At 42.4% G+C, this 23,234-nt stretch overlaps 1 protein-coding gene across 3 annotated transcripts in view; it reads left to right on the forward strand.

Moving 5' to 3' along the window:
- The first annotated feature begins 4,338 nt into the window (after positions 1 to 4,338).
- Wtap (WT1 associated protein) overlaps positions 4,339 to 23,234 on the forward strand; it is a 31,196-nt gene continuing 12,300 nt past the window's right edge. The window contains exons 1-5 of one of the 3 annotated variants that reach the window (XM_059272831.1): positions 4,339 to 4,531; positions 10,667 to 10,704; positions 13,066 to 13,121; positions 19,378 to 19,436; positions 20,696 to 20,823. In XM_059272831.1, coding sequence (XP_059128814.1) covers positions 10,675 to 10,704; positions 13,066 to 13,121; positions 19,378 to 19,436; positions 20,696 to 20,823 — 273 coding nt within the window. In that variant the 5' untranslated portion in view covers positions 4,339 to 4,531; positions 10,667 to 10,674. Of the gene's footprint in view, positions 4,532 to 4,617; positions 4,767 to 4,803; positions 4,929 to 10,666; positions 10,705 to 13,065; positions 13,122 to 19,377; positions 19,437 to 20,695; positions 20,824 to 23,234 lie in introns of those variants that run through there. The other 2 variants (XM_059272829.1, XM_059272830.1) reach the window with 2 other exon arrangements.

Raw genomic sequence — 23,234 nt, forward strand, 5'->3', positions numbered from 1 at the left:
TTATAATATCTGCCTCCGCTCCTGGGTTTTGGGATCACAAATGTGCTGAAGTTTTCACGTACTCAGTATTTGCTATCAATTGTAATCATTTCCCTTTTGATGCTAAAATTGCCCCTAATTTGGCTTATGGGAAATTCTCCAAGCTGATTCCTGTGATTTCAAATTTTACTTTTGGCACATATACTACATAATGGACAATGGCAAGACTATATACTGTATAGAACAGAATTGTAACCTACACCCTGTAGCAAACTGTCTCAAGAAGTCAAAACCTTCCTGTCTCAAAAAACAAAACAAAACAAAAAAGTCAAAACTTGAGCAGTAACAGCCTGGGAAGCCACCCTGCTGTACCCAGGCTGGTAGGAAGTCAGTGTGCTCTCTACTCATAATTCAGGAAGCTAGACCATACCTCCTATAACAATCAGTTCAAAACGCCCAGGACTTGATTGAACACTGACAGCTCCCCCAATTTTGTCTCCTGACTCCCATGTAAACCAGGGTGGCCTCAAACACTCTGTGAAGTTGAGGATGACTGGATCCTCCTTCCTTTACTTCCTGGGTGTGGTAGTTACAGGTGTGTACCCCCACACCCAGTGTGTAAAGTGCCGGGGACTGAGGCTGAGGCTTCCTGTACCAGGCACTCTACCAACTGAACTATGTCCCAAGACCTTGTCACCACTTTCAACCTAGCCAACTATACCCCTCTGAGGCAGACAAATGAAGTGATGGCTTCCACCTAGTCACCCACCTCTTGCTGCTGTCCCGTGTCCAGACCCCAGTCGGGGCACAGCTGAAGAAGCCCCTTTCCCACTGGAATCCTGCGCTGGAATCTCTGCGAACTCAAGTCATGATTTAGACGATGATTCCTCCCTCCATGTACCAAACTCTCAAAAGAGAGCCTCTGCTTACTAACTTTTTAATTTTTATTTTTGAGCCTTGGCTTTTCTCATTTGGTTTGTTGTGGTTTATTTGCAAACTTTATTGACATGTAACTTGCATGCAAGAAATGTGACCTTTTTGTGCGTGTTTGATTAGTTTTGGTTAAGTGTGCATATCTGAGTAACCAAGATAAAGAACAAACACGTAGCCTGGTTAACCACATACGGGTTACAACCCTAAGTTCCTTGATCTATCTTTTCAGTTACTTCCTCTTCTCTTCCCCTTCCTAGTGCCTGCTGATCTCAAGTCCATCACCACGGGTTAGTTTTGTCTTTCCCCCTAAATCCTGCAGCTGTACCTTACTAACTCAGACACTTCCTCTGCATTTAAGGCAGAACAAAAGTATTTGACTTATGTCCCCTGGAACTGGAAGCAGGAGCTCCGGATTTTTTTTTTTTTTTAAGTGGAAAATAGAACTTAAGGGCTAGAGAGATGGCTTGGCAGTTCAGTGCGCTTGGATGCTCCTCCAGAGATCCTGAGTTCAATTCCCAGAAACCACAGGGCAGCTCATGATCCAATGCCCTCCCTCTTCTGGTGTGCAGGCATACATGCAGACAAAATGCATAAATGAATTTAAAAGAAAAAAGAGAATAGAAGTTGCACACCAAGAGTGAGTGCTAGCTCTACCTATTCCTACCAGTGGGGGAAACCATCCTGGTGTGCCTGGGAGAATTTTTTAGATTTATGTGTATAAATGTTTCGTCTGCATGTATGTATGTGTACTGTGTGTGTGCCTGACACCATCTGAGGCCAGAAGAGGGCATCATGGATGCTTGTGAACCACCATGTGGCTGCTTAGAATTAAGCCCAGGTCCTCCACAAGAGCAGTAAGAGCTCTTGACCATTGGACCAGGTCTCTAGCCCTTGCCTGGGAGTTTTAAACTAAATGGCCATTACCTCAGGAAACCCCTTTAACACCTGGGAAGAAGGGACAATCCATCACCCTTCAAAGCCTTTTCAGTACACAAAATTAAGACATTTATCTTATTTTCTTAAATGGGCATATATCAATTATACAAAATAATGGACTTCATTACATCTTTTAAATTTTATGTACACATATGTGCCTGTGTGTGCCCAAAGAGGCCAGAAGAGGAGGTCAGACTCCCCTGGAGCTGGAGTTACATGTGGTCGTGAGCCTCCTGATGTGGGTGCTGGGAACTGAACTCAGGTCCTTGCAGGAGAGCAACGAATGCTCTAAATCCACGAATGCTCTGGTGATCTCGTTATTTTCATGTGTGTATATTGTACTTTGATCCTTTTTCCACCTCTTTACCAATGTTTTGTCCTTCCTCCCACTGGTCCCCTTAGGACACTAACTTTACAATGTGTTCAGGCAGCTGGAGAGACAGCTCAGGCGTTAGAGCACTGGCTGTTCTTCCAGAGACTCAGGGGCAGTTCCCAGCACCCAAATGGTGGCTTGCTACCATCTCTAACTCCAGTTCCAGATCGGCCACCCTCTTCTGACTTCCACAGACACCAGGCTCACAGATATACATGCAGGCAAAATACTCACACATACAAAATAAAATTCTAAAATCTAAAAAAAATTTTTAAAAATAAAATGTGCTCATATATGTATATATACACACACGTGTGTGTGTGTGTGTGTGTGTGTGTGTGTGTTATGCTTGTGCACCACATGTATGCCTACAGAGACCGGAAGGGGGCATCAGACCCCCTGGAACTGGAGTTACAGACAGTTGTGAGCCGCCATGTGGGTGCTGGGAATTGAACCTAGGGCCTCTGAAAGAGCAACAAGTGCTCATAACCACTGAGCCATCTCTCCAGCCCCAAATTGACATTTCAAATTTAAACTTGTTTTTTCTGAACGTCTTTAGTTTTGTATTTGTATCTCATTTTTTTTTTTTACACTGGACATCTTTGGAGACAGTAACATTAAAATATTTGTACCACAATATGCATAACTTCAAAACCATAATATACATAACTTCAAAAACAACAATATTATGATTAATAATAAACCACTTAATGAAACTGAGTGATTATTACTTCTCATTTATAGGACAGAGCCCTCCGTAGGCACAGTACCAGAGTTGGTGTTCAAACACAGCAAATGTATTCTTTCCTTTGTGTATCTCAGTTACACTGTCTATTTTACTTAGAGTGAATTAGTTTGTTTCAATTTACTTTGGACTTCGGAGGGGTTTTTGTTTTACCTTTTGGCTATGTAAATTTTGAAAATTTAGATGTCTTGTTTCTACCTTTATCTCCTACACTCATCACCCTCTCTCTTTATGAGTAACTACTACGTTTCTGCAATATCCTTCCATCTTTCCAATGAATGTGCCTACTTATATGTGTATATGTATTTCTATACCTTGCTTTATTCACTTAACAGAACCCAGGACTCATTCCAAAGTAATAAATAACTTTTGTTTTTTGAGACAGGTTTCTGTGTAACAGCTGTCCTGGAACTTGATCTGTAGACCAGGCTGGTCTTGAGATCCTCCTGCCTCTGCCTCCCGAGTGCTGGGATTTAAGGCGTGCGCCACCACGGCCGGTAACACGTAACTATTAATGACTGCATCCCCCCATCAGAAAATGGGATTTCAATGTACACTTCCATTATAAACAAAGTTGATCTTCTTTAAATGGTAAAGGATCTTTGTCTATGAGAATCATCTGTTCACGTCCTTCCCCATTTTCTTTAGTTTTCCAAGGCCCCTGCGATGTAAACTGAAATATTCTCTAGCCTAGTGGGGCTACACCATGGCTCCTTTCATCATCTGGTCTATGTTGTAATCTCGTATCCTTATGTAAATCACCTCAGCCAGGACACCTTCACTGGGGATTAGCAGTTCTCACAACGCTGGCTAAGCCGACCAAGCCTGAGATCGGCTTTCCCGTCTGAGGAGTGCAGAGGAGACTGCCGAGGACCGTCGTTCCTGCAGTCGTCGGGATGACTGTCTAACTGGAGCGTGTTCCATTTACAGAACCTGTTCTCGGACACCCAGAACCCTCGCTCGGCTGCCTTCCGGGGCTTCCGCCGTGCGACCGGTCCTAGAGCTGCCCCTGCGCGCAGCCAGCCTGCTCCTCGACTCCCGCCCAGAGACGCCCAGGGGAGCGAGCGGAGCGGGCGGCCGCCCGGACGGCGAGCGGGCTGTTGCTAAGTCCCCCAAACTCAGGACGAGGGACACCTCGGCGTGAAGCCGCTGTCTCCGCGTTCCGGCGGCGGCGCGCGGAAGCATCCCGTGCGGGGCCGTGTATGGGGCAGCCAATCGCGAGCCGCCTGCTCGGATTCCTCCGCCCAGGCCGTGCTGCAGCCGCAGGTGGCCCGGCCGAGCGTGTCCAGCGGCGGCCGCCGTCCCGAGATGCCTCGCGGGTGACCTCCGACCTCGCGGGCCCGCCCTTCTCTCCGGCCGCTCCCCTCCCCAACCCGAGCCGAGCTTGCAGAGCCCCCACGGGGCAGGTGCGGGAGTCCGCGGACGGTCGCCGTGCAGCGGCTGGCTGCGGCGGCTCCTCCACGCCCCGAGGCCCCGAGCGGGCCGGCCGGCCTCCCTTCGCCTCTCCTCCTCGCCGGAGGCGCCCGGCGGGGTGACCGGGGCCGTGGCCGAGAGGCGCGTCCCGGGTGAGTGGGCCACGGGCGGGGTGGCGGCGGTGCGCTCGGGGCGGGGCGCGCTCGGGGCGGGGCGGGGCCGGCGGCGGGGCCTGGTTTCCTCCTTCAGCGCCATTTTGTGGCTGCGAGACCCGCAAATAAAGGCGATCGCTGGGGCTGCGGCGGGAGGAGCGCGGGGGGGAGGCCGGCTGCGGCGCGGCCTCGGCCTCTGTGACTGGCGGCGCCCGCGCAGCCTCGGGCTGGAAAGGTAGGTGCGGCCGGCGGCGGGAATGACCGCGAGGGCCTGCGGGGCCGGGAATCGAGGCGCGGCCGCCCCGGACCCGGGGAAACGCACGCCGGGCCCGAAGGGCGATCGGGCCTGGGACCGCGCAGGCTTCCCGTTAGCCTGAGCGGCTTGCTGCCCGCCGAGGTACTCCGCCGCCTCACGGCCATTCTACTTCCGTCCCTGGCGGCCGGGGACAAGGCGGGCGTTCCCGCGGCCGGGGAGGCGGGGAGGCCGGAGGCCGCCCTCTCGGGGCTGACTGGCCATGCCGGCCCTTTCCCCGCCTCTGTCGCCCCCTCCCACCTCCCCAAAGCCTGGTTCCCGGCGACCCAGAGATACCGACGAGTTCTGCCAGGCACAGACGAAGGGTTCGGTTTTTTCTTAAACCGAATTTCACGTCACGCAGGAGCTTGTCACTGCAGCCACGTTCTCCTGTGGACTTCCATTTTTAAATAAGTGCATGCATTGTGAGGACGGGGATTGGTTTTTTGTTTTTCTTGACAGCTTCGAGAAATTTTTCGTCAACTTTCGGTCTTGCTTTGGATCTCTGCGAGGCTGATTTGACCATTTTTAAAATTGTTTTCCTTAAGAGTGAATGCACAGTAAAAAAAGGCCTTAGTTTTTGTGTTTGTGTATCTTTTCTTATGGGGCGGGGGGACGGCTAGGGATGGAATCCTAGGCCTTGTGCATGCCAGGCCAGCCTTCTGCCATTGAGCTGTTCTCCCAGCCCATAGTTCTTGGTTTGATAATGAGGAAGTCAGTTAATTCAACCCCAAAGGACTAAGACACTCTTAGCTGGTTGTAAAAAGTCTCATGTGTTCATAAGTTTTATTTATGCCTCTCGTCCTTTTCACTCTAGCTATTTTCATTTAATATTATTGTTTCCAAAGATGAGTGGAAGTCACAGATCTGTTACTACAAATTCTGGTGTTTGTTTTTCCCCCCCCCTTTAACTTACGTTTTTGAGCATTAGGGCTGGAGAGTTGGCTCAACAGTTAAGAGCACTTTTTGGTTTTGTAAAGGACATGAATTCCCAGCACCCAAATGATGGTTCCTGGCCATCCTTAACTCCAGTCCTGGGATTATGACTTCCGCTTCTGATCTCTGTGGGCGGCACCAGGCCTGCACGTGGTGCACATACATACATGCAAAACATTCATAAACATAAATCTTTTAAAAATGACAGGTTTTGTAAGACATTCATAAACAAAATAAATCTTTTTTAAAAATCACAGATTTTATTTTAAAGCTGAGCATCAGGTTTTCTCATAGGTATCGTAGACGTTTGAAACAACTGAAAACAAATTTTCGAGGTGGCTAGGTTTTATTCATTCAGTAACAACTGATGAGGCAAGTCACTAGGTGACTTTTGATATGACTGAAGTTGAGTGTAAGCATTTGGGCAGATGTGTTTCCAAGAGTGCTCTAGTCCTTCAGTCTGAAGCAGACTGTGTTTGCTTTAGTGGACTCTTTGGCAAAGCAAGATGTAAGATAACAAACATTACTCTTGTTTTTAACTATCTCCTGCTTTCTATCTCTGAATACTTTGTATTTCCTGTAGCTAACTAAACTTGGAGAAAAATTTTCAGTATTCCCATAGTTGTATAAGCTACTGGATATAGTGTGAGACTTCCATCAGACTAGAATTCAGTGCTATCAATATTCTCTGCCTTAAAGATGAAGTTGGTGGAGTTTATTTTTCTAATATATAGTGTGAGACTTCCATCAGACTAGAATTCAGTGCTATCAATATTCTCTGCCTTAAAGATGAAGTTGGTGGAGTTTATTTTCCTAATGTTATATTTTTTCTTTTTTTAAAGATTTATTTATTATGTACATAGTGTTGTGCCTGCATGCATGACTGCTCGCCAGAAGAGGGCACCAGATCTCATTTATAGATGGTTGTGAGCCACCATGTGGTTGAATTGAACTCAGGACCTCTGCAAGAGCAACCAGTACTTTTAACCTCTGAGGCATGTCTCCAGCTCCTGTTACATTTTTTTTCCGTTGATTGTGTTCAAACAGTCCTTGTATATATAGTGTTTTTATACCACCAATCACAGAGGTCTGCAGCACTTTTGCTGATACAGAAACTGAAGCCCAGAGTTAAGTGACTTGTTCAATAAGGCAGATGTGACTGACTGAAATAGTAATCTGATTTCTTTGTTTGTTTGGTTTTTTTTTTTTTTGGTTTTTTGGTTTTTTTCAAGACAGGGTTTCTCTGTGTAGCTTTGCGCCTTTCCTGGAACTCGCTTTGGAAAACCGTGCTGGCCTCGAACTCACAGAGAGATCCATCTGCCTCTGCCTACCGTGTGCTGGGACTAAAGGCTTGTGCCACCACGGCCCGGCCTGTGCTCTTGATTTCTAACTAGTCCCTTTGTACTGCAGTGCTGAGGCTCCAGCACTGTAGGTAATGGGTTTCCTATATCCATTGTGGTTTATTTTAGGGAGGCATATACATGCCTTCTTGTATACGTTGTTTTGGCTTCTGCTTGACTTTCTCCAGAGACTGCTAAGTTTCCCAACTTAGGATCATAGTGTTATGATCTGGAATGCTAGGCACCTAGTGAACTAAAACTGAATTCCAAAACCTAAGCTAGGCATTGATGACGTTCTGAATTTGAGATACATTATCTCTGAACGGTCTACACAAATAACTGAAATAAAAAATATACTTATTGCTAGGTGGTGGTGGTGCACTCCTTTATTCCCAGGAGAGGCAGAGACAGGTGGGTCTCTGTGAGTTTGAGGCTAGCCTGGTCTACATAGTGAGTTCCAGGACAGCCAGGGCTACCCAGAGAACCCCTGTCTTGGAAAAAGTATATATTATAATAAATATATATATAATACATATATATACTTATTTATTCTATTTTATGTGTATGGGTGTTTTGCCTGCATGTATGTCTCTGTTCCGTGCCTTTGCGGTGCCCTTGGAAGAAGAGGGTGTCAGATCCCCTGGAACTGGAGCTACAATGGTTATGAGCTACAGTATGGGTGCTGGGAATTGAACCCAGGTCCTAGGAAAGAGCAGCTAGTATTAACTTCTGAGCCATCTCTCCAGCTGCTTTCTCCCCCTTACATAATTTTAAAACTAGTCATCTTCAGCCAGGCGGTGGTGGCGCACTCCTTTAGTCCCAGCACTCAGGAGGCAGAGCCAGGCGGATCTCCGTGAGTTCAAGGCCAGCCTGGGCTACAGAGTGAGTTCCAGGAAAGGCGCAAAGCTACACAGAGAAACTCTGTCTCAAAAAAAAAAAAAAAAACAAAAAAAAACAAAAAAAACAAAACCTAGTTATCTTTAAACCTCTTGGAAGGTTGCCAAGTTGAACATGTTTGAATTTTTCTGTTTTGCCTTTGTTTTTTAAGATGGTATGTCTCTGTATAGCCCTAGCTGGCCTGCAACTTCCTTGCAGGTAGAACTTGAAACGCTCCAGCCTCTGCCTCTGAGTGCTGTAATGAACTGTATGTGCTGTCCATACTCAGCATGTTTTTGTTTCTGGTTTTTGAGACAGGGTCTCACTGTGTAGCCCTGACTGGCCTGGAACTCAGTAAGTCCTAGTTACTCAAAATGCCAAAGTGTGTGTCTTTTTTTTTTTCTCTCTCATTTGCAATTCCGGGGCTCAAACCCCAGGCTTTGCATGTGCTTATATCATGCAGTCTACAACTATATCTCTACATCCCTAACCCATGAAAGATTTTTAAATAGAGAATATTTAAGCTAGTAATTTACAATGTGGTCATTTAGAGTGTTTTCCTAAAATTTTTATTTCTTCAGTACAACAGACCTAATTTGAAAACCCAGGGTTCAGTGGCGGTATGATTGGAATATGTAGTTCATATGGGAGTATATGTAAAATTGATACTGGAAAATCTTTAATACATTTTTTTGTAAATCTCAAATATTCATTAAGAAATTAAATAGCTTTTAAAAGTCAATACAACAAATTCTTCAGTCAAAATTTTAATAGTTCAGAATTTTCAGACATTTCTATGTACCTTTGGCTGTCTGGAACTCTCAATGCAGGCTGGCCTCAAACTACAGAGATCTACCTGCCTGTTCCTCCAGAGTGCCTGGATTTGGGGCATGTACCACCACGCCCAGCTCACAGTTTTGGTAGGTGTAGATAAGTAAAATGGAAAAAATAAAAGATATAAGGGAACTTTGATGAATCTGCTATGAGTACTAGGACCTAGGAATAACTGTGTATGTTTCCTGGTTAAATTTGAATATTAGACAACGACAGGAAAACAAAACCACCTGGGCAGTGGTAACACATACCTTTAATCCCAGCACTCTCTGTGAGTTCAAGGCCAGCCTGGTTCTAGGAGTTCTAGGACAGCAGTACTCCTACACAGAGAGAAACCCTGTCTTGAAAAGAAAAAGAAAACAGCAGATGTGTTCATTATAAGAATAAGAACCCTTTTTTTTTTTTCCCAAAGATTTATTTTATGTATATGAGTGCTCTATTGACTTTATGCCAGAAGAGGGCACCAGATCCCACTGTAGATGGTTGTCAGCCACCATGTGGGTGCTGGGAATTGAACTCAGGACCTCTGGAAGAGCAGCTAGTGCTCTGAACCTCTGAGCCATCTCTCAGCCCCAGAAGAACTCTTTTACAGATTGATATTTAATTGTGGGTGTGTATGCTAGTGTGCATGTGCTTGCCTCTGAAGGCCAGAAGTGTCGGATCCCTTAGAGCTGGAGTTGTGAGCTGCCTTATGTGGATGCTGGGAACTAAACTCATGTCCTCTTGGAGAGCAGTTAACTGCTGAGCCATCCCTCTAACCCAAGAACTCATGTTTTAATTGTGTATAAATTATTACTTCAAAAATCAGTTTAGATTTGGAAAAAAAATACTGGCCTCCAAACTAAGTCAAGTAATATTTAGTGCTCATAAAAAATCTTCTTTGTGAGATTAACTTTCCCTGTTCTGTACATTGGCTCCCCAACTTGTAATACATTATTTAAGGTACATTTGTTACTGTTTCTGTCTTTCTGTAGTGTGAGTTTATGGTTTAATAAGTAATGACTGCCAGGTAGGCCATGCCTTTAATCCCAGCACTTGGGAGGCAGAGGCAGGCGATCTCTGTGAGTACAAGACCAGCCTGGTCTACAGAGTGAGATCCAGGACAGGCACCCAAACTACACAGAGAAACCCTGTCTCGAAAGAAAAAAGAAAAGTAATGATTGCTGCTAGGGTTCATTCTAAAAGATGGGAGCATGCAGTGGTTCTCTTGAGTTACCTATCTTTTGCAACAGTTAATGAATTTTGTATAAATATCTAAAGAAGCTAATTTTGAAATATAGATTACTTTGACATGCAATTATGTGGTATAAACATATTTTTATTAAGATAAACATTGTATTTAATGTTATTAGAGAGTAGTGAATTATATGATGGATTCTGCTTCACTGTAAAAGCATAACGTAGAAGTCAAGGACAGGGAACTAACTGATGCTGCTGCCCCTCTGTGGCCCTTCAGCAACATGCCTAGATTGACTCTGAGGTCTGACTTACAGGGAGCTTTTTTAAAAGTTACATAACCATGATAATGAAAGATGTTAAGCAGGGAGGAAATTTGTTGAAAGTTACAGGTTAACTTGTGTCTTTGTGTTTTTTGTTTGTTTGTTTGTTTTGTTTTGTTTTTTTGTAAATTGAAGCTATCCTGGGCTAAAGTCAGTGATAGAACACTTACCTAGATAGAATGTGAAGGAAGAGTCCTGGATTGAATCCCCTTCACTGCAGTGAATGAATGGATCAAACAAACTGTTGTAAAATAAAATGCTGTTTTAATAACTATTTCACATTAACATTTGCTAATAACTGGTTTGAAAGAATATCAACTGAAAATCTTTTCCCCAACACTTCCCCCCCTTTTTTTAGGGTGCAAGATGACCAACGAAGAACCTCTTCCTAAAAAGGTATGTTGTTTCAGCAGCTTCACTTTATCTTTTTGTGTTCTTATTTTTCACTTCCTTTCCCTGATACTTTGCATCAGGGGGTGCAGAGTGTTAGGCGTGTATCTGCATGTGCTCAATTTAGAATGAATGATGACAGCTTATGGAAGGCGTTATAGTATTCTTGTGGTCTGCAATTCTTAGTCTGAACTGTGTGAATATTTCCTTATACACGTTATGTACAATTTCTAAACTTTCTTTTACAGATAATTTATATACATATATTTCTATTTACTCTTATTTTCCCTCCTAATTTGTTAAACCACCAAGGTTGTAACTTAAATCCTTCCACTATGGATTTTTCAAGGCTACAGCCAGTTAGTTCTTATAATCTGTTTTCCTCTTTGATTTTCTAACTTTTGATTTCCCTGTTCTATAGTCCTATACTGAGTTTAGCTATTACATTTATAGTATAGATACACTACATATACCCTGAGGTTTTGTTAAAGAGAATAGTATAGTTTATGGAAGACTTTGAAACTCGGTTGGAAAGCTTGGTGTTTGTTCATTAAATATATAATATCTGTTGTAGAAAAGTGGAGTGAGTAAAGAACTACGTGTGCAGGAGCTGTGTTTGCTTGCTCTGGGCTCGTGTTTCTCCGTTTGCAGTGTAACACTGATGTTACTGGTTAATACTAGACGCTGTAAAGGGAATGCTGTCTGTGCTTCCGGGCGTCAGGCTAGGCTGCGTGCACAGTGTGCAGGCACTCCTCCACTGAGCTGCGCTCCCTCACCAAGAAGTTTCCTTTTTAAAAAATACTTAACTTATTTACTTCTTAGTTATGTGTATGTATACATGTGTCAGAAATGTGCAGAGTGCAAGTGTTTTAGGAGGCCTGAGTTACAGGTGGCTGTGAACCACCTGACATGGTTGCTGGGAATCGAACTCATGCTCTTAACCACTGAGTCATCTCTCCAGCCCAGTATTTTCTTTTTTTAATAAGGGAAATTAATAAAGCCTTCGTTGGTTGTTTGTTTGTTTTTAAAATAGGGGGAAATACTTCTAAATGTATGAAACAATTTCAGCTTATATTCTACTTTTAAACTTTGTTGGAAAGTTATAAATTGATAAGTTTTAAAAATATTCAGGGATGGAGCTGGAGAGATGTCTCAGAGGTTAAGAACACTGGCTGCTCTTGCAGAAGTCCTGAGTTAATTCCTAGTAACCATGTGGTCGCTCACAACCATCTATAATGAGATCTGGCGCCCTCTTCTGGCATGCAAGCATACATACAGGCAGAACTCTGTATACATAATAAATAAATATTTAAAAAAATATTTAGGGACATTCTGTGAACCTCGTTCAAAAAACTAGGGAACTGGTACACTGAGTTTTCAGATATTCTCCTCATGTGAAAGTGCTGTTCTATCATGTGTGCAGCTTTGTGTGAGAACCACCAATCAAGATCAGCATCTGAATGGTCACCACAGGGCCCTTGTAATTATAATGTTTCCATTTCTTTAACTAACCTGAGTGTGTGTGTGTCCTTTTGAGATTATTTTTTCACTCAGCATAACATATTTGTTTCATATATCAATAGTCTTATTTCTACTTACTGCTGAAAAATGTTGTATAATATAACTATCATGGTTTTATACACACTTACCTGTTAAGAGACATTTGGATGATCCTAGCTTTGGGCCGTCACAAATAAAGCTGCTCGTGATAAACTTTCTTTGGGCTGAATGCTCAAGAATGCACCTACTGGGGGTTGGAGAGATGGCTCAGTAGGTAAGAGCACTGCCTGTTCGTCCAGAGGACCAGGGTTCCATTCCCAAGCACCCACATGGCAGCTCATAACTGTCTGTAACTCCAGTTCCAGGGGATCTGACACCTTTACAGCAATGCAAATTAAAAATTTTAAATAAATTATAAAAAAAAGAATGGAACTACTGAGTCATGTGGAATGTGCAATTTTAATCTTGTTGTTTGGCTTTTTCATTTTTTAGCAGGGATTTTTGTTGTTATTTGAGTTTCTTGTATCTCTGTATGTTGGGGAGATGCCCCGAGGTGGGAAAGGGGTATTGGATCCTCTGAAGCTGGAGTTGCAGGCATTTGTCACGCCCTGACTGATGTGGGTGCTATGAACTGAACTGGTGTCCTCTGGAGAGTTCCAGGCACTCTTAACCATGAAGCTGTCTCCAGCCCTCACTTGTAGTTTGAAGGAACAGTCAGGCCATTTTTCAGAGTTGTGAAGTATGATGAGTACTGAGCCATTTAAATAATCCAGCTTGGGAGGCATTTCCTAGCTCAGCACAGAGCTCCTGTGGAAACAGCTTTGCACTCTGGAAGAGTACTCAATCCATTTTTAATTTTCTTTATAGGTCCGATTGAGCGAAACAGACTTCAAAGTTATGGCACGGGATGAGTTGATTCTAAGGTAAAATGTTCTTTTATCAAAAATTCAAAGAAACTATAGACAACTTACCATGACTGCTATGTAATACTTACCTTTATGCCATCTGAAATTTGGGTTTGCTTATTTTTATTGTTGTTGCTGATTATGCTAGAGACAGAGTCTTCCTGTAGAAGTTAGGATCCTCCTGCCTTAGCCCACCAAGGGCTAGGACTAAAGGTGTGTAGTTTGTTGTTGTTGTTTACTTTTTGAGATGGTTTCTTTGTTTAATCCTGGCTGTACTGGAAGTTGCTCTGTAGACCAGGCTGGCCTTGAACTCAGAGAAATCTGCCTGCCTTTGCCCCCCAAGTGCTGGGATTAAAGGCGTGCGTGCCACCATCACCCTGCTCAATCTGACATTTTTTATGTTAACATAGACTCAAGTCACTTGGTATGGTTTTTAGACATGTTTCCTATGGTTCTTCAGTATATAAACAAGAACTATAACATAAGCTTAGGTGCTTTCTAGAACACAGAAATCAAATTTTCTTTCAGAGCTAAGATTTGTTATATGGGAAACATTTTTATTTAATATATGGCTTGCTAGAGAATATGTTCAGTTTAATAAATCAGCAGGCACAGGGCTCAGTAGATAAACACCTTTTCTGTGCAAACCTAGCTTTAACCTGAGCTTAATCCTTGGAACCCACATAAAGCTAGAAGGATTTAAAAAGAAAAAAAAAAAAAAAAGTGGCACACGCCTTTAATCCCAGCACTTGGGAGGCAGAGCCAGGCGGATCTCTGTGAGTTCGAGGCCAGCCTGGGCTACCAAGTGAGTTCCAGGAAAGGCGCAAAGCTACACAGAGAAACCCTGTCTTGAAAAACCCAAAAAAAAAAAAAAAAAAAAAATGCCACAAAACTATCCCTTGGGCTCTTCCACATGTGTGTGCGCTATGGCAAATGTGAGCTCACACACAATAAGTTTTAATAAAAACAGTAGACATGGATGTTGGTTTTTTGTTGTTTTTTGTTTTTTTCCCCAAACAGGGTCTTAACATATATTCAAGTTGGCCCCAAATTGGAAATCCAAATTAGTCTTCTGAATGTTAGGAATGCAAGCATGTACTATCATGCCTGCTCAATTGTCTTGTCTTATATTTGTTTTTCTTTTATTTTGTAACATTTGAAGAGTTATAATCAAAGAATGATCCTCCTCCCCCCCCCCCCCAATGTTTTGAGACGGGGTCTCTCTGTGAAGCCCTGGCTGTCCTGGAACTCAATTTGTAGATTAGGCTGGCCTCAAACTCAGACATCTGCCTGCCTCTTCCTCTCAAGTGCTGGGACTAAAGGTGCATATCAGCACTGCCCATCCCAAAGGAATGATTTTTATGATTTTTATTTTAGGTGTATGGGTGGTGTTTTGTCTGCATGTATACCTGTGCACCACTTGCCTGCCTGGTGCCTAGGGCAGCCAGAAAACGGGATTTAGAGTTAGGAGCTGCCATGTGGTTGCCCGGACTCAAACAGGTCCTCTGGAAGAGCAACCTGCTGTTAACAACTGAACCATCTCTCCAGCCCCTGGATTAAATTGTTTGTTTTTATTTTTCAAGACGGGGTCTCTCTGTATAGCCCTGGCTGTCTTGGAACTCTCTGTAGACCAGGCTGGCCTCGAACTGAGAGATCCACCTGCCTCTGCCTCCCAAGTACTAGGACTAAAGATCTAAATTTTAAAAATTAAATTATTTTTAAAGCTTCCTCTTAGTTCTGAATTTCTATGGTTAGATTATAAATACTTTGTTAAAAGAAGCTAGTTAAGCACATCATTCTAGTAATGGTATTTTAAATATAAGGAACCAGAAAATGGGTTGTTTTGTTTTTTCATAGCTTACATATATTCTTTCTGTGCTTTTGGTTAATAAGTTTTTGACTGGTAACTTTTAGATAAAAATAAATGAATTTTAAAATTTGTATTCCATTTATTTGTTAGAGGGGTAGGCATGTGCTGTGTAGAAGTCACATGGTGGGGGTTGGTTCTATGTTTGCACCGTGTAGAGTCCGGGGGCTCAAAGTCAGATAAAGCGCCTTTATCTACTGAGCCATTTCACTGTCCCTAAATGAAAGTTACTGAACTTTGCTGTCTTTAAGTTTTTCAAGGACTTTATTTAAGTTAAGCAGATTTATCGGGGGAGATGTAAGGGAAAGAAGAGAGGATTTCCTTTTGAGGAGATGAAGAGACCATTGCACTGTTCCTAGAGGTTGGTCTTCGTTCAGTGCTAGAGGTGGAGCCCAGGGCTTTCACACCAGGCATGCACTAGCCTGTTACAAGCCGAGTTCAGTAATTTCCCACTGTGGCTTGCACTATGCTGCTCAGACTAGTCTATTGTGAACCTCTGCTGCTTTATCTACCACAAGTCTATATGTAGGACAGTTTTCCATTGTGTATTTTTATCACTCTTGTCCTCTTGCTGACAAAAACACCTTTCCTTTTTGGAAATACTGTAGTTCTTTGCTACAGTTCAGTACTAGAGTTGCTTTATGATTCTTAGACTCTTGCCTGCTTGCTTTTTTTTTTTTTTTTTTAAATCAGTCTTAACAGTTTTTCTGTGTAGCCTAGGCTGGCCTGAACTCCCAGGCCTACACCTCAGTGTCTTCAGTGGTAAGATTACAATTGTGTGCCACTAAGGCCACTTGGCTTTTTTCAAAATGGATTCTTTATTGCTGACTTAACTCCTGAGCACAAGCAATCCTTCCTTACAGTCTCCAAAGTTGTTAGAATTATTGGTGTGCATCACTGCCACCATTTGTAGTCTCTTGATTTAACAACTAGAAGAAACAAAATATCAGTTATACTTTCTTTCAAAAATTCTTAAATGTATATGTGTGTGGTTGTGTTCATGTGATTGCAGGTCCTTTGGAAGCCAGAGGTGGTGGACACCCTGGAAGTAGAGTTACAGGCAGTTGTGAGCCCCAATGTGGGGGCTGGGAGCTTCAGCTCTTCTGCAAGAGCCTTATGCTCTCTTAACTGCTGGGCTGTCCCTTCAGCCCCCCATCAGTGATCTTAGTAACAGCTGAAGTAGGACTGCTTCTACTAAGTAACCTTTAAAAGTTTCTAAAATGTGCAATTTATACTTCTTAGGAAATTCTTTTTTAAAAACTTTTCAGTGAGTTTTTTTTCTCCTTAAATACTTCCATGGTTTTAAATCAACTGTTTAATTAGTCTGTTTTCTCAGGTTTGAGGGATTTGTTTTTGTTTTGAAATGTGTCATCTGTTTGTTACTGTTGATACTTTTGTAGCCAGGATGCCCTTGAACTCCTGATCCTCCTTTTTTCTACCTGTTTGCTGCTGGGATTACACCACACCCAACTTTATTTTCTGTCATTTTATGGATGTCCCTGTTTGTGCTTAGGAAGTTGTTTTTTTTGTTTTTTTGTTTTTTTTTTTTTGTGGGGGGAGGCTTTGTTTTGTTTTGTTTTTTTGTTCCTCTAAAATAGCTCTTCCAGCCTCCACAAAGAACCTGTGTTGATTTCTAAATAGTCACTGAGCTCTTATGTATCCTAAAATGTAGGGGGCCCTAAAAATAAGCATTCATAGTGATGTCTATGTAGAAGATGATTAGCTAGGGTGTTTGGTTTTTTGAGACAGGGTTTCTCTGAGTAGCTTTGCGCCTTTCCTGGAACTCGCTCTGTAGCCCAGGCTGGCCTCGAACTCACAGAGATCCTCCTGCCTCTGCCTCCCAGTGCTGGGATTAAAGGCGTGTGCCACCACTGCCCGGCTCCATTAGCTAGTTTTATTGCATGTCTGATGATGATTATAAATCATCTTCTAGAATTAAATTCTAGATGCCAGGGATGTAGCTTTATTGGTAGAATGCTTGCCAAGAATCCCTAAGGGCTTGGGTTCCATCCCCAACCATGTCAACTGGGGTTTCTGTATCCCTACACTTGAGGTGGACACAAACAGAGAAGCCAAAGGTCATTTTCAACTTTGCAGTGAGTTTGAAGCCAACCAGAGGTACATGAGACACTGTCTCAAAGGGAAAAAGTCAAATTTAAATTTTACTTAGCTGTATCTATTTAATAAATTAATAAATAAATGGTTAAAATAAGCACGCTGACAGACATTCAAAGAAGGGTATTCTCTGTCAGGAGGTGCTTTAAACACAAGCCTGAGGAAGTCTATATTAGGTGTAGTGATTACCGAAGCAGCTGGCGACTGTACATTGAGTAAAGGACTATAACAAGCAGGGAACGTCCCTTAGTTCCCTGATGATAGGAAGCACATGGCATTTCTGCAGGTTGTTTGCCAATTAGATGTCATTTTTCAATCTTGAAAAATATTCTTTAACCTATTCTTGTAGGTAAAAAAGCAACTTTGCCAGCGGGGCATGGTGGCTCATGCCTTTAATCGCTGAAGGGACACTAGCCTACTCAAATACATGACTCTGCAGATCTTGTCCTTCTTCCCTCTCCCCCCTTCCCCCCCTCCCCCTTTAACCTTTAGATTACATCCCTAAAGCTAGCCACCAAGGTCTTTCCCTTATTTGGATACTTTTCTATGCCAGACTCATTCCTGAGGATAAGTACCAAAGTCCAGCAATCAGAACCTCCTTTGGTCACCTAATTAACATGCCCAGTCAAAATATCCCATTGTATTCTAACCCATTCTAACACAGACCTCCCCTTTTCCTCCTCTTAAAAAATTATACTGACTGTTCTTCTGGAGGACCCAGCTTCAATTCCCAGCACCTACATGGCAGCTCACAACTGTCTAACTCTAGTATCAGGGGACCTGAGACCCTTGGCAAAATGTCAATGCACATAAAATAAAAACAAATTTTTAAAAATCTTAAAGAAAATTGTACCTGCAAGGTCATTTGCTGCTGTTTTCTGCCTGAGTCAGAAAGCAGTCACTTTATCTTTTCTTCCCCCCCTTAATAAAGGATCTCTCTGTGAAAACAAGTGTTTGGGTGTAGTTTGTGCCTAATCCTGTGTCTGGAAGGGAGCCCCTGCTGTGCAGGGGTCTTCTCCAGTGGCAACACTCAAGGCAGAATGGATCACTTTTAAGGCTCCTGTGGTCTATGTAGATCCAGCAAAGATAAAATAGTGAGATTCTGTCTTCAGCAACATAACATTGCTTTACTAAGAAATAGAGGGAAGTTTGAAGATTCTGAACACAAAGAAATAATTAATATCATTTTAAAGAGATGGAAATGCTAATTACCATTTGGTCATTCCACACTGTATGCATGCATATATTAAATTATCACACTGTGCCCATAAGTGTGGACATGATCATTTAAGACTGGGAAAAATACTATTTTGAGATAATGCATTTTCAAAAAGAATAGTTCCATGCAGTTAAGCACATTTTTCTCTTTTCAGGGGAGAGCATAACTAAAACTTGAATATTCTGCTTTGTGATCTTAACCATTAGTGGTATCAAAACAAATGTGGTGTGATCTCACTCAGAATCTAAGAAGAGCATGAGGGCATGCTTGACATGTTCACAATAGAGAACACTTATCTTTATATTCCCCATCACACACACACACACACTCCCTCCCTCCCTCCCTCCCTCCCTCCCCCTCTTTCTCCCTCTCCCCTCCACCCCCAATTGAACTGGGCAAGTGCTTTACTGATCAACTATGGTCAGGCTCCCTTTTGGTCGTTGGGGGTGGGTGGGTGAGAATAAGGTCTCTTTGTAGCTCTTGGCTGTCGTGGAAATCACACTGTCGACCAGGCTGGCCTTGAACTCAGCCTGCCTCTGCCTCCCAAGGGCTGGGATTAAAGGCATGTACTACACTCCCCGGCTCCTTTTTTGTTTTAATATCAGAGTCTTGATAAGTTGCCACACTGGCCTGGAGCATGCCATCCACCAGCCTTCCTAGTAACTAGGATTATAGGCAGGTTGCCACCAGGCCCAATTTATGTGTGTTCTTTTACCTTGGTATATTTTCTTTCACCTGTCTTATGTAAACTGAGACGAAATGAGGCTGATGAGTGTATTTCTGATTAAACTATGTTTGTGGTTATCTCAAAGTTAAAAATAATCAAACACAGTTCTTATGATTGTGGGTATGATTTTTGGGGAGGGGGATTCCAAGACAAGGTTTCTCTGTATAACAGTCCTAGCTGTCCTGGAACTCACTCTGTAACCCAGGCTGGCTCGAACTAATAGAGAGGTGCCTGCCTCTGCCTCCTGAATGCTGGGATTAAAGGAATGCACCACCACTGCCAAGCATGATTTTTTTAATAAAGGTAATTTCATTGTAACCACTAACGTGAATTTGTTTTTTACTAGATGGAAACAATATGAAGCATACGTTCAAGCTTTGGAGGGAAAGTACACAGACCTTAATTGTAAGTTTGATCTTCCTAAATGAAGATTGTATAGTTGTCTTTGGAAAACTTGTTACAGTATAAATTGGCTTTGTTGAAGCAGATACAGTTTTGCTCAAGCAATTTATTATATGAGATGTGTCCAGGCACTGTAGGAGCTGGAAAATGTAATGGATGATGTTTGAAAGGTGATTTCTTCTGACAAATCCCTAGGCAACAAGGAAGACATAATGTATTCTAATATATAATGGCATGCCTGATTTTAGCAAAATGAAGTACAAGTAGGATAACTTAGACCTGTTTGGGACTTTTGGTGTGTGCCTAACTACTTTCTACACAGGAGTTTTAACTACATGATCTTTAGTATAGGAAGGACAATGCACAGAAAGAAGCAGTAATCCACTTGAACCTAAATGACACTAGGATGTAGCTCTTTGTGTACAGATTTTCCGAAATCTGCCAAACAACAAACCTTATGCCTTAAAACCACTAGTGGTCTGGTACTTTCCTGAGTTAGAATAACATACTGTTGTAAAGTTTAATAACTATAGTTTTTCCAGTCCGGATAAATGAATCTCCCAAAATTTTAATAATTGTGTGGTTATATTACTCATATAGATGTGGCTTATAAAAGTTTATAGTGAGCTGGGCAGTGGTGGCGCACGCCTTTAATTCCAGCACTCGGGAGGCAGAGCTAGGTGGATCTCTGAGTTCAAGGCCAGTCTGGTCTCCAAAGAGAGATCCAGGACACGCACCAAAAACTACTTGGAGAAACCCTGTCTCAAAAAACCAAAAAAAGTGTATGGTGTTTGTTCATGTAGTCAGTGGCTTTTGTTTTGTGTTGTCAAAGATGCCCAGGAACTTAAGATCTCCTTGCCACTGCCTCCTGAGTGTTGTGATAAAGACAGCATACTGCTCTGCCATGCTAAGCCAGTTAGTGCCATTGTTATATTGAGTAGGTTAGAATGTATTATTGGGATTTTTGTAAATATTAAATGTACTATAAGTGAGTGTAGATAGTGTGGCTTCTTGTGTTTAGGTGGGACTGATTTAAGTACAGAAACAGCTCGGTGTAATAATATGGTTGGGGAGCATTAGCCATTGCTTCCTGGGGGTGGGGTCTCATGATCAGAACAAGTACCATTGTTTCAAAAACTGTATGAAGACTAAAGGCAATTGATTTTTTGATTACTCTTGACAGAGACAACTTTCTTTTGGTTAGTTCAATTTGATCTTGAAATGAGATTTGTAATGTTTTGGATATCTTTTCTCTTACTCAGCAAATGATGTGACTGGCTTAAGGGAATCTGAAGAAAAACTCAAGCAGCAACAGCAGGAGTCTGCACGCAGAGAAAACATTCTTGTCATGCGATTAGCAACCAAGGAACAGGAGATGCAGGAGTGTACTGTAAGTATCTCAGCATTGTAATCTCTAGTTGAGGAGTCCACATCAGCCCAGGTCGTTTTTAAATAGTGCTAATGGCAAAGAAAGGCATACCTGGTTAAGGGCGAGGTGCTGGAGAGTGATGGGAATACTGAAGGTCTGGGGTGCTTGCTTTCATCCTGATTCCTAACTTTGACAGGTCGGGGGTTTTTCTATACCTAGACAATTTGCACTACTCCAACTGACTCTCCAGCTGTTGTTTACACAGTGGCTCTTTAGATCATCGTGTCTGCTCAAGAACTGTGAGTGGTGGTACTCTATCACCATTTTGGTTTTGAGTTTTGTTTTAGGTTTTTATTTTGTTTTGGGTTGCATTTTTTGCTGTTGTTTGTTTTTTGTTTGTTTGCCTTAACTTTTTATGGTAATATTTTTATTATTTATTTATTTTTTGTTTTGTTTTGTTTTGTTTTTTCAAGCCAGGGTTTCTCTGTGTATCTTTAGTGTCTGTCCTGGATCTTGCTCTGTAGACCAGGCTGACCTCGAACTCACAGAGATCCACCTGGCTCTGCCTCCAAGTGCTGGGATTAAAGGCATGCACCACCACCTGGTTTATTTTTATTTCATGTGTATGAGATTTTGGCCTGCATTTCTGTCTGTGCACTACATGTATGCCTGGTGCCTGTGGAGGCCAGTAGTGGGCATTGAATCCCCTGAAAGTGGAGTTACTAATTGCTGTTAGCCACCACATGATTGCCAGAAACTGAACCTAGGTCCTTTGCAAGAGCAACTAGTGCTGTTAACCACTGAGCTGTCTCTCCAGCCCTGGTCCTATTCTTTATGCCTTTCCCCTGAATAGTACAACATTGTTCTTGTAGTTACAGTTCAGAGGTGAGGCTTTGCAGGCAGCCCTGGAAACCAAAAAAACAGGAAGGGCACGTAAAATTGGAATTTTGGATAGGAGTTTTAAAAAGTAATTAAGGGCTTGGGGACTTAGGTTTTATTCTAGATATAAGTAACGGCAAGAGGTTTTTTTTTCTTAATTTTAAATTTTTTGAATGATTTTTTTTTTTTTTTTTGTTTTTTTGTTGTTTTTTTTTTCAGTGACAGGGTCTCGCTGTGTAGCTCTGGCTAGCCTGGAACTCCCTATGTAGACCAGAGTGGACTTGAACTCACAGAGATCCACCTGCCTCTGCCTCAGTTCTGAGATTAAAGGCATGCACTACCATGCCCAGCTACCAGTGCAGAATTTTTCAGCAATAGATTCCTGGGGTTAATTAACTGATATTTTGGGCCGGGCGGTGGTGGCACACGCCTTTAATCCCAGCACTTGGGAGGCAGAGCCAGGTGGATCTCTGTAAGTTTGAGGCCAATCTGGTCTACAGAGCGAGATCCAGGAAAGGTGCAAAGCTACACAGAGAAACCGTCTCGAAAACAAAACAAAAAACAAAACAAAAAAAAACCAAACTGATATTTTGGGTAGATATTTTGGCTTGAGTATAGAAGGTAGATTTCTTTCTTTTTTTCACTCTTGTTTGTGTGTGCTTGAACTATGTGGCCCAGCCCTAAAATCTCTAGTAACTGAGAGTGACTGACCTTGTGATATTCCTGTCTCTACCTTCTGAGTGCTGAGATTACAGGATGCACGTACACACCTGGTCTTTGCCACTGTGTGCATGCTAGGCACACTTTTTACCAAGTGAAAAACCAGCTCATATAATAACCTAATTGGTAGGATGTGATAAGATAGTCTCGAGGCACAATCAGTAAAACTTGATCAATTAGATCTTGTTAGGGAAGGATTTAAGAGTAAATCATAGGTGGATCTCAAGTTTATGTGACAGACTGACTGAAAGTGATGGAATTTAGAAAGAACAGAACATAGTGTTAGGAAAACAGGACCTGTAATCTTAACCTCTTCTGCCCATCATACCACCAACCTCTAGGTAGAGTGGTTAGTAGTCATCAGAGGCAGGCCAGAGAGTCGGTTCAGCTGTTAAGAGCACTTGTTGCTCTTGAAGAAGACCCAATATGCGGTAGCTTACAGACTGTAACTTCAGTCCCAAGGGATCCAAAGCCCTTTCCTGACCTCTCTAGGAACCAGGAATACATGCGGTACACATACATACGTGTAGGCGAAACTCATAACACATAATAAAATGGGTAAATCTTTTTGGTTTTGTTTCGTATGTTGAGACTGGTTCTCTCTATGTAATCCTAACTCACTATATTGACCAGGCTGACCTCAAACTCAAGGATCCACCTTGATCCTGAGTGCTGGGATTAAAGGCATGTGCCACCACACCCAACCAAATGAATAAATCTTAAAAAAAAAAAAAAAAAAAAAAAAAAAAGTTAGTTTTAGTGAAAGTAGGAATTATGAATTGTTGAATTTAGCAGTCAGGAAAATAATAGGCTACTTTAGTGGGAACTGTTAC

This window comes from Peromyscus eremicus, chromosome 8b (assembly GCF_949786415.1).
Source record: "Peromyscus eremicus chromosome 8b, PerEre_H2_v1, whole genome shotgun sequence".
NCBI lineage: Eukaryota > Metazoa > Chordata > Mammalia > Rodentia > Cricetidae > Peromyscus > Peromyscus eremicus.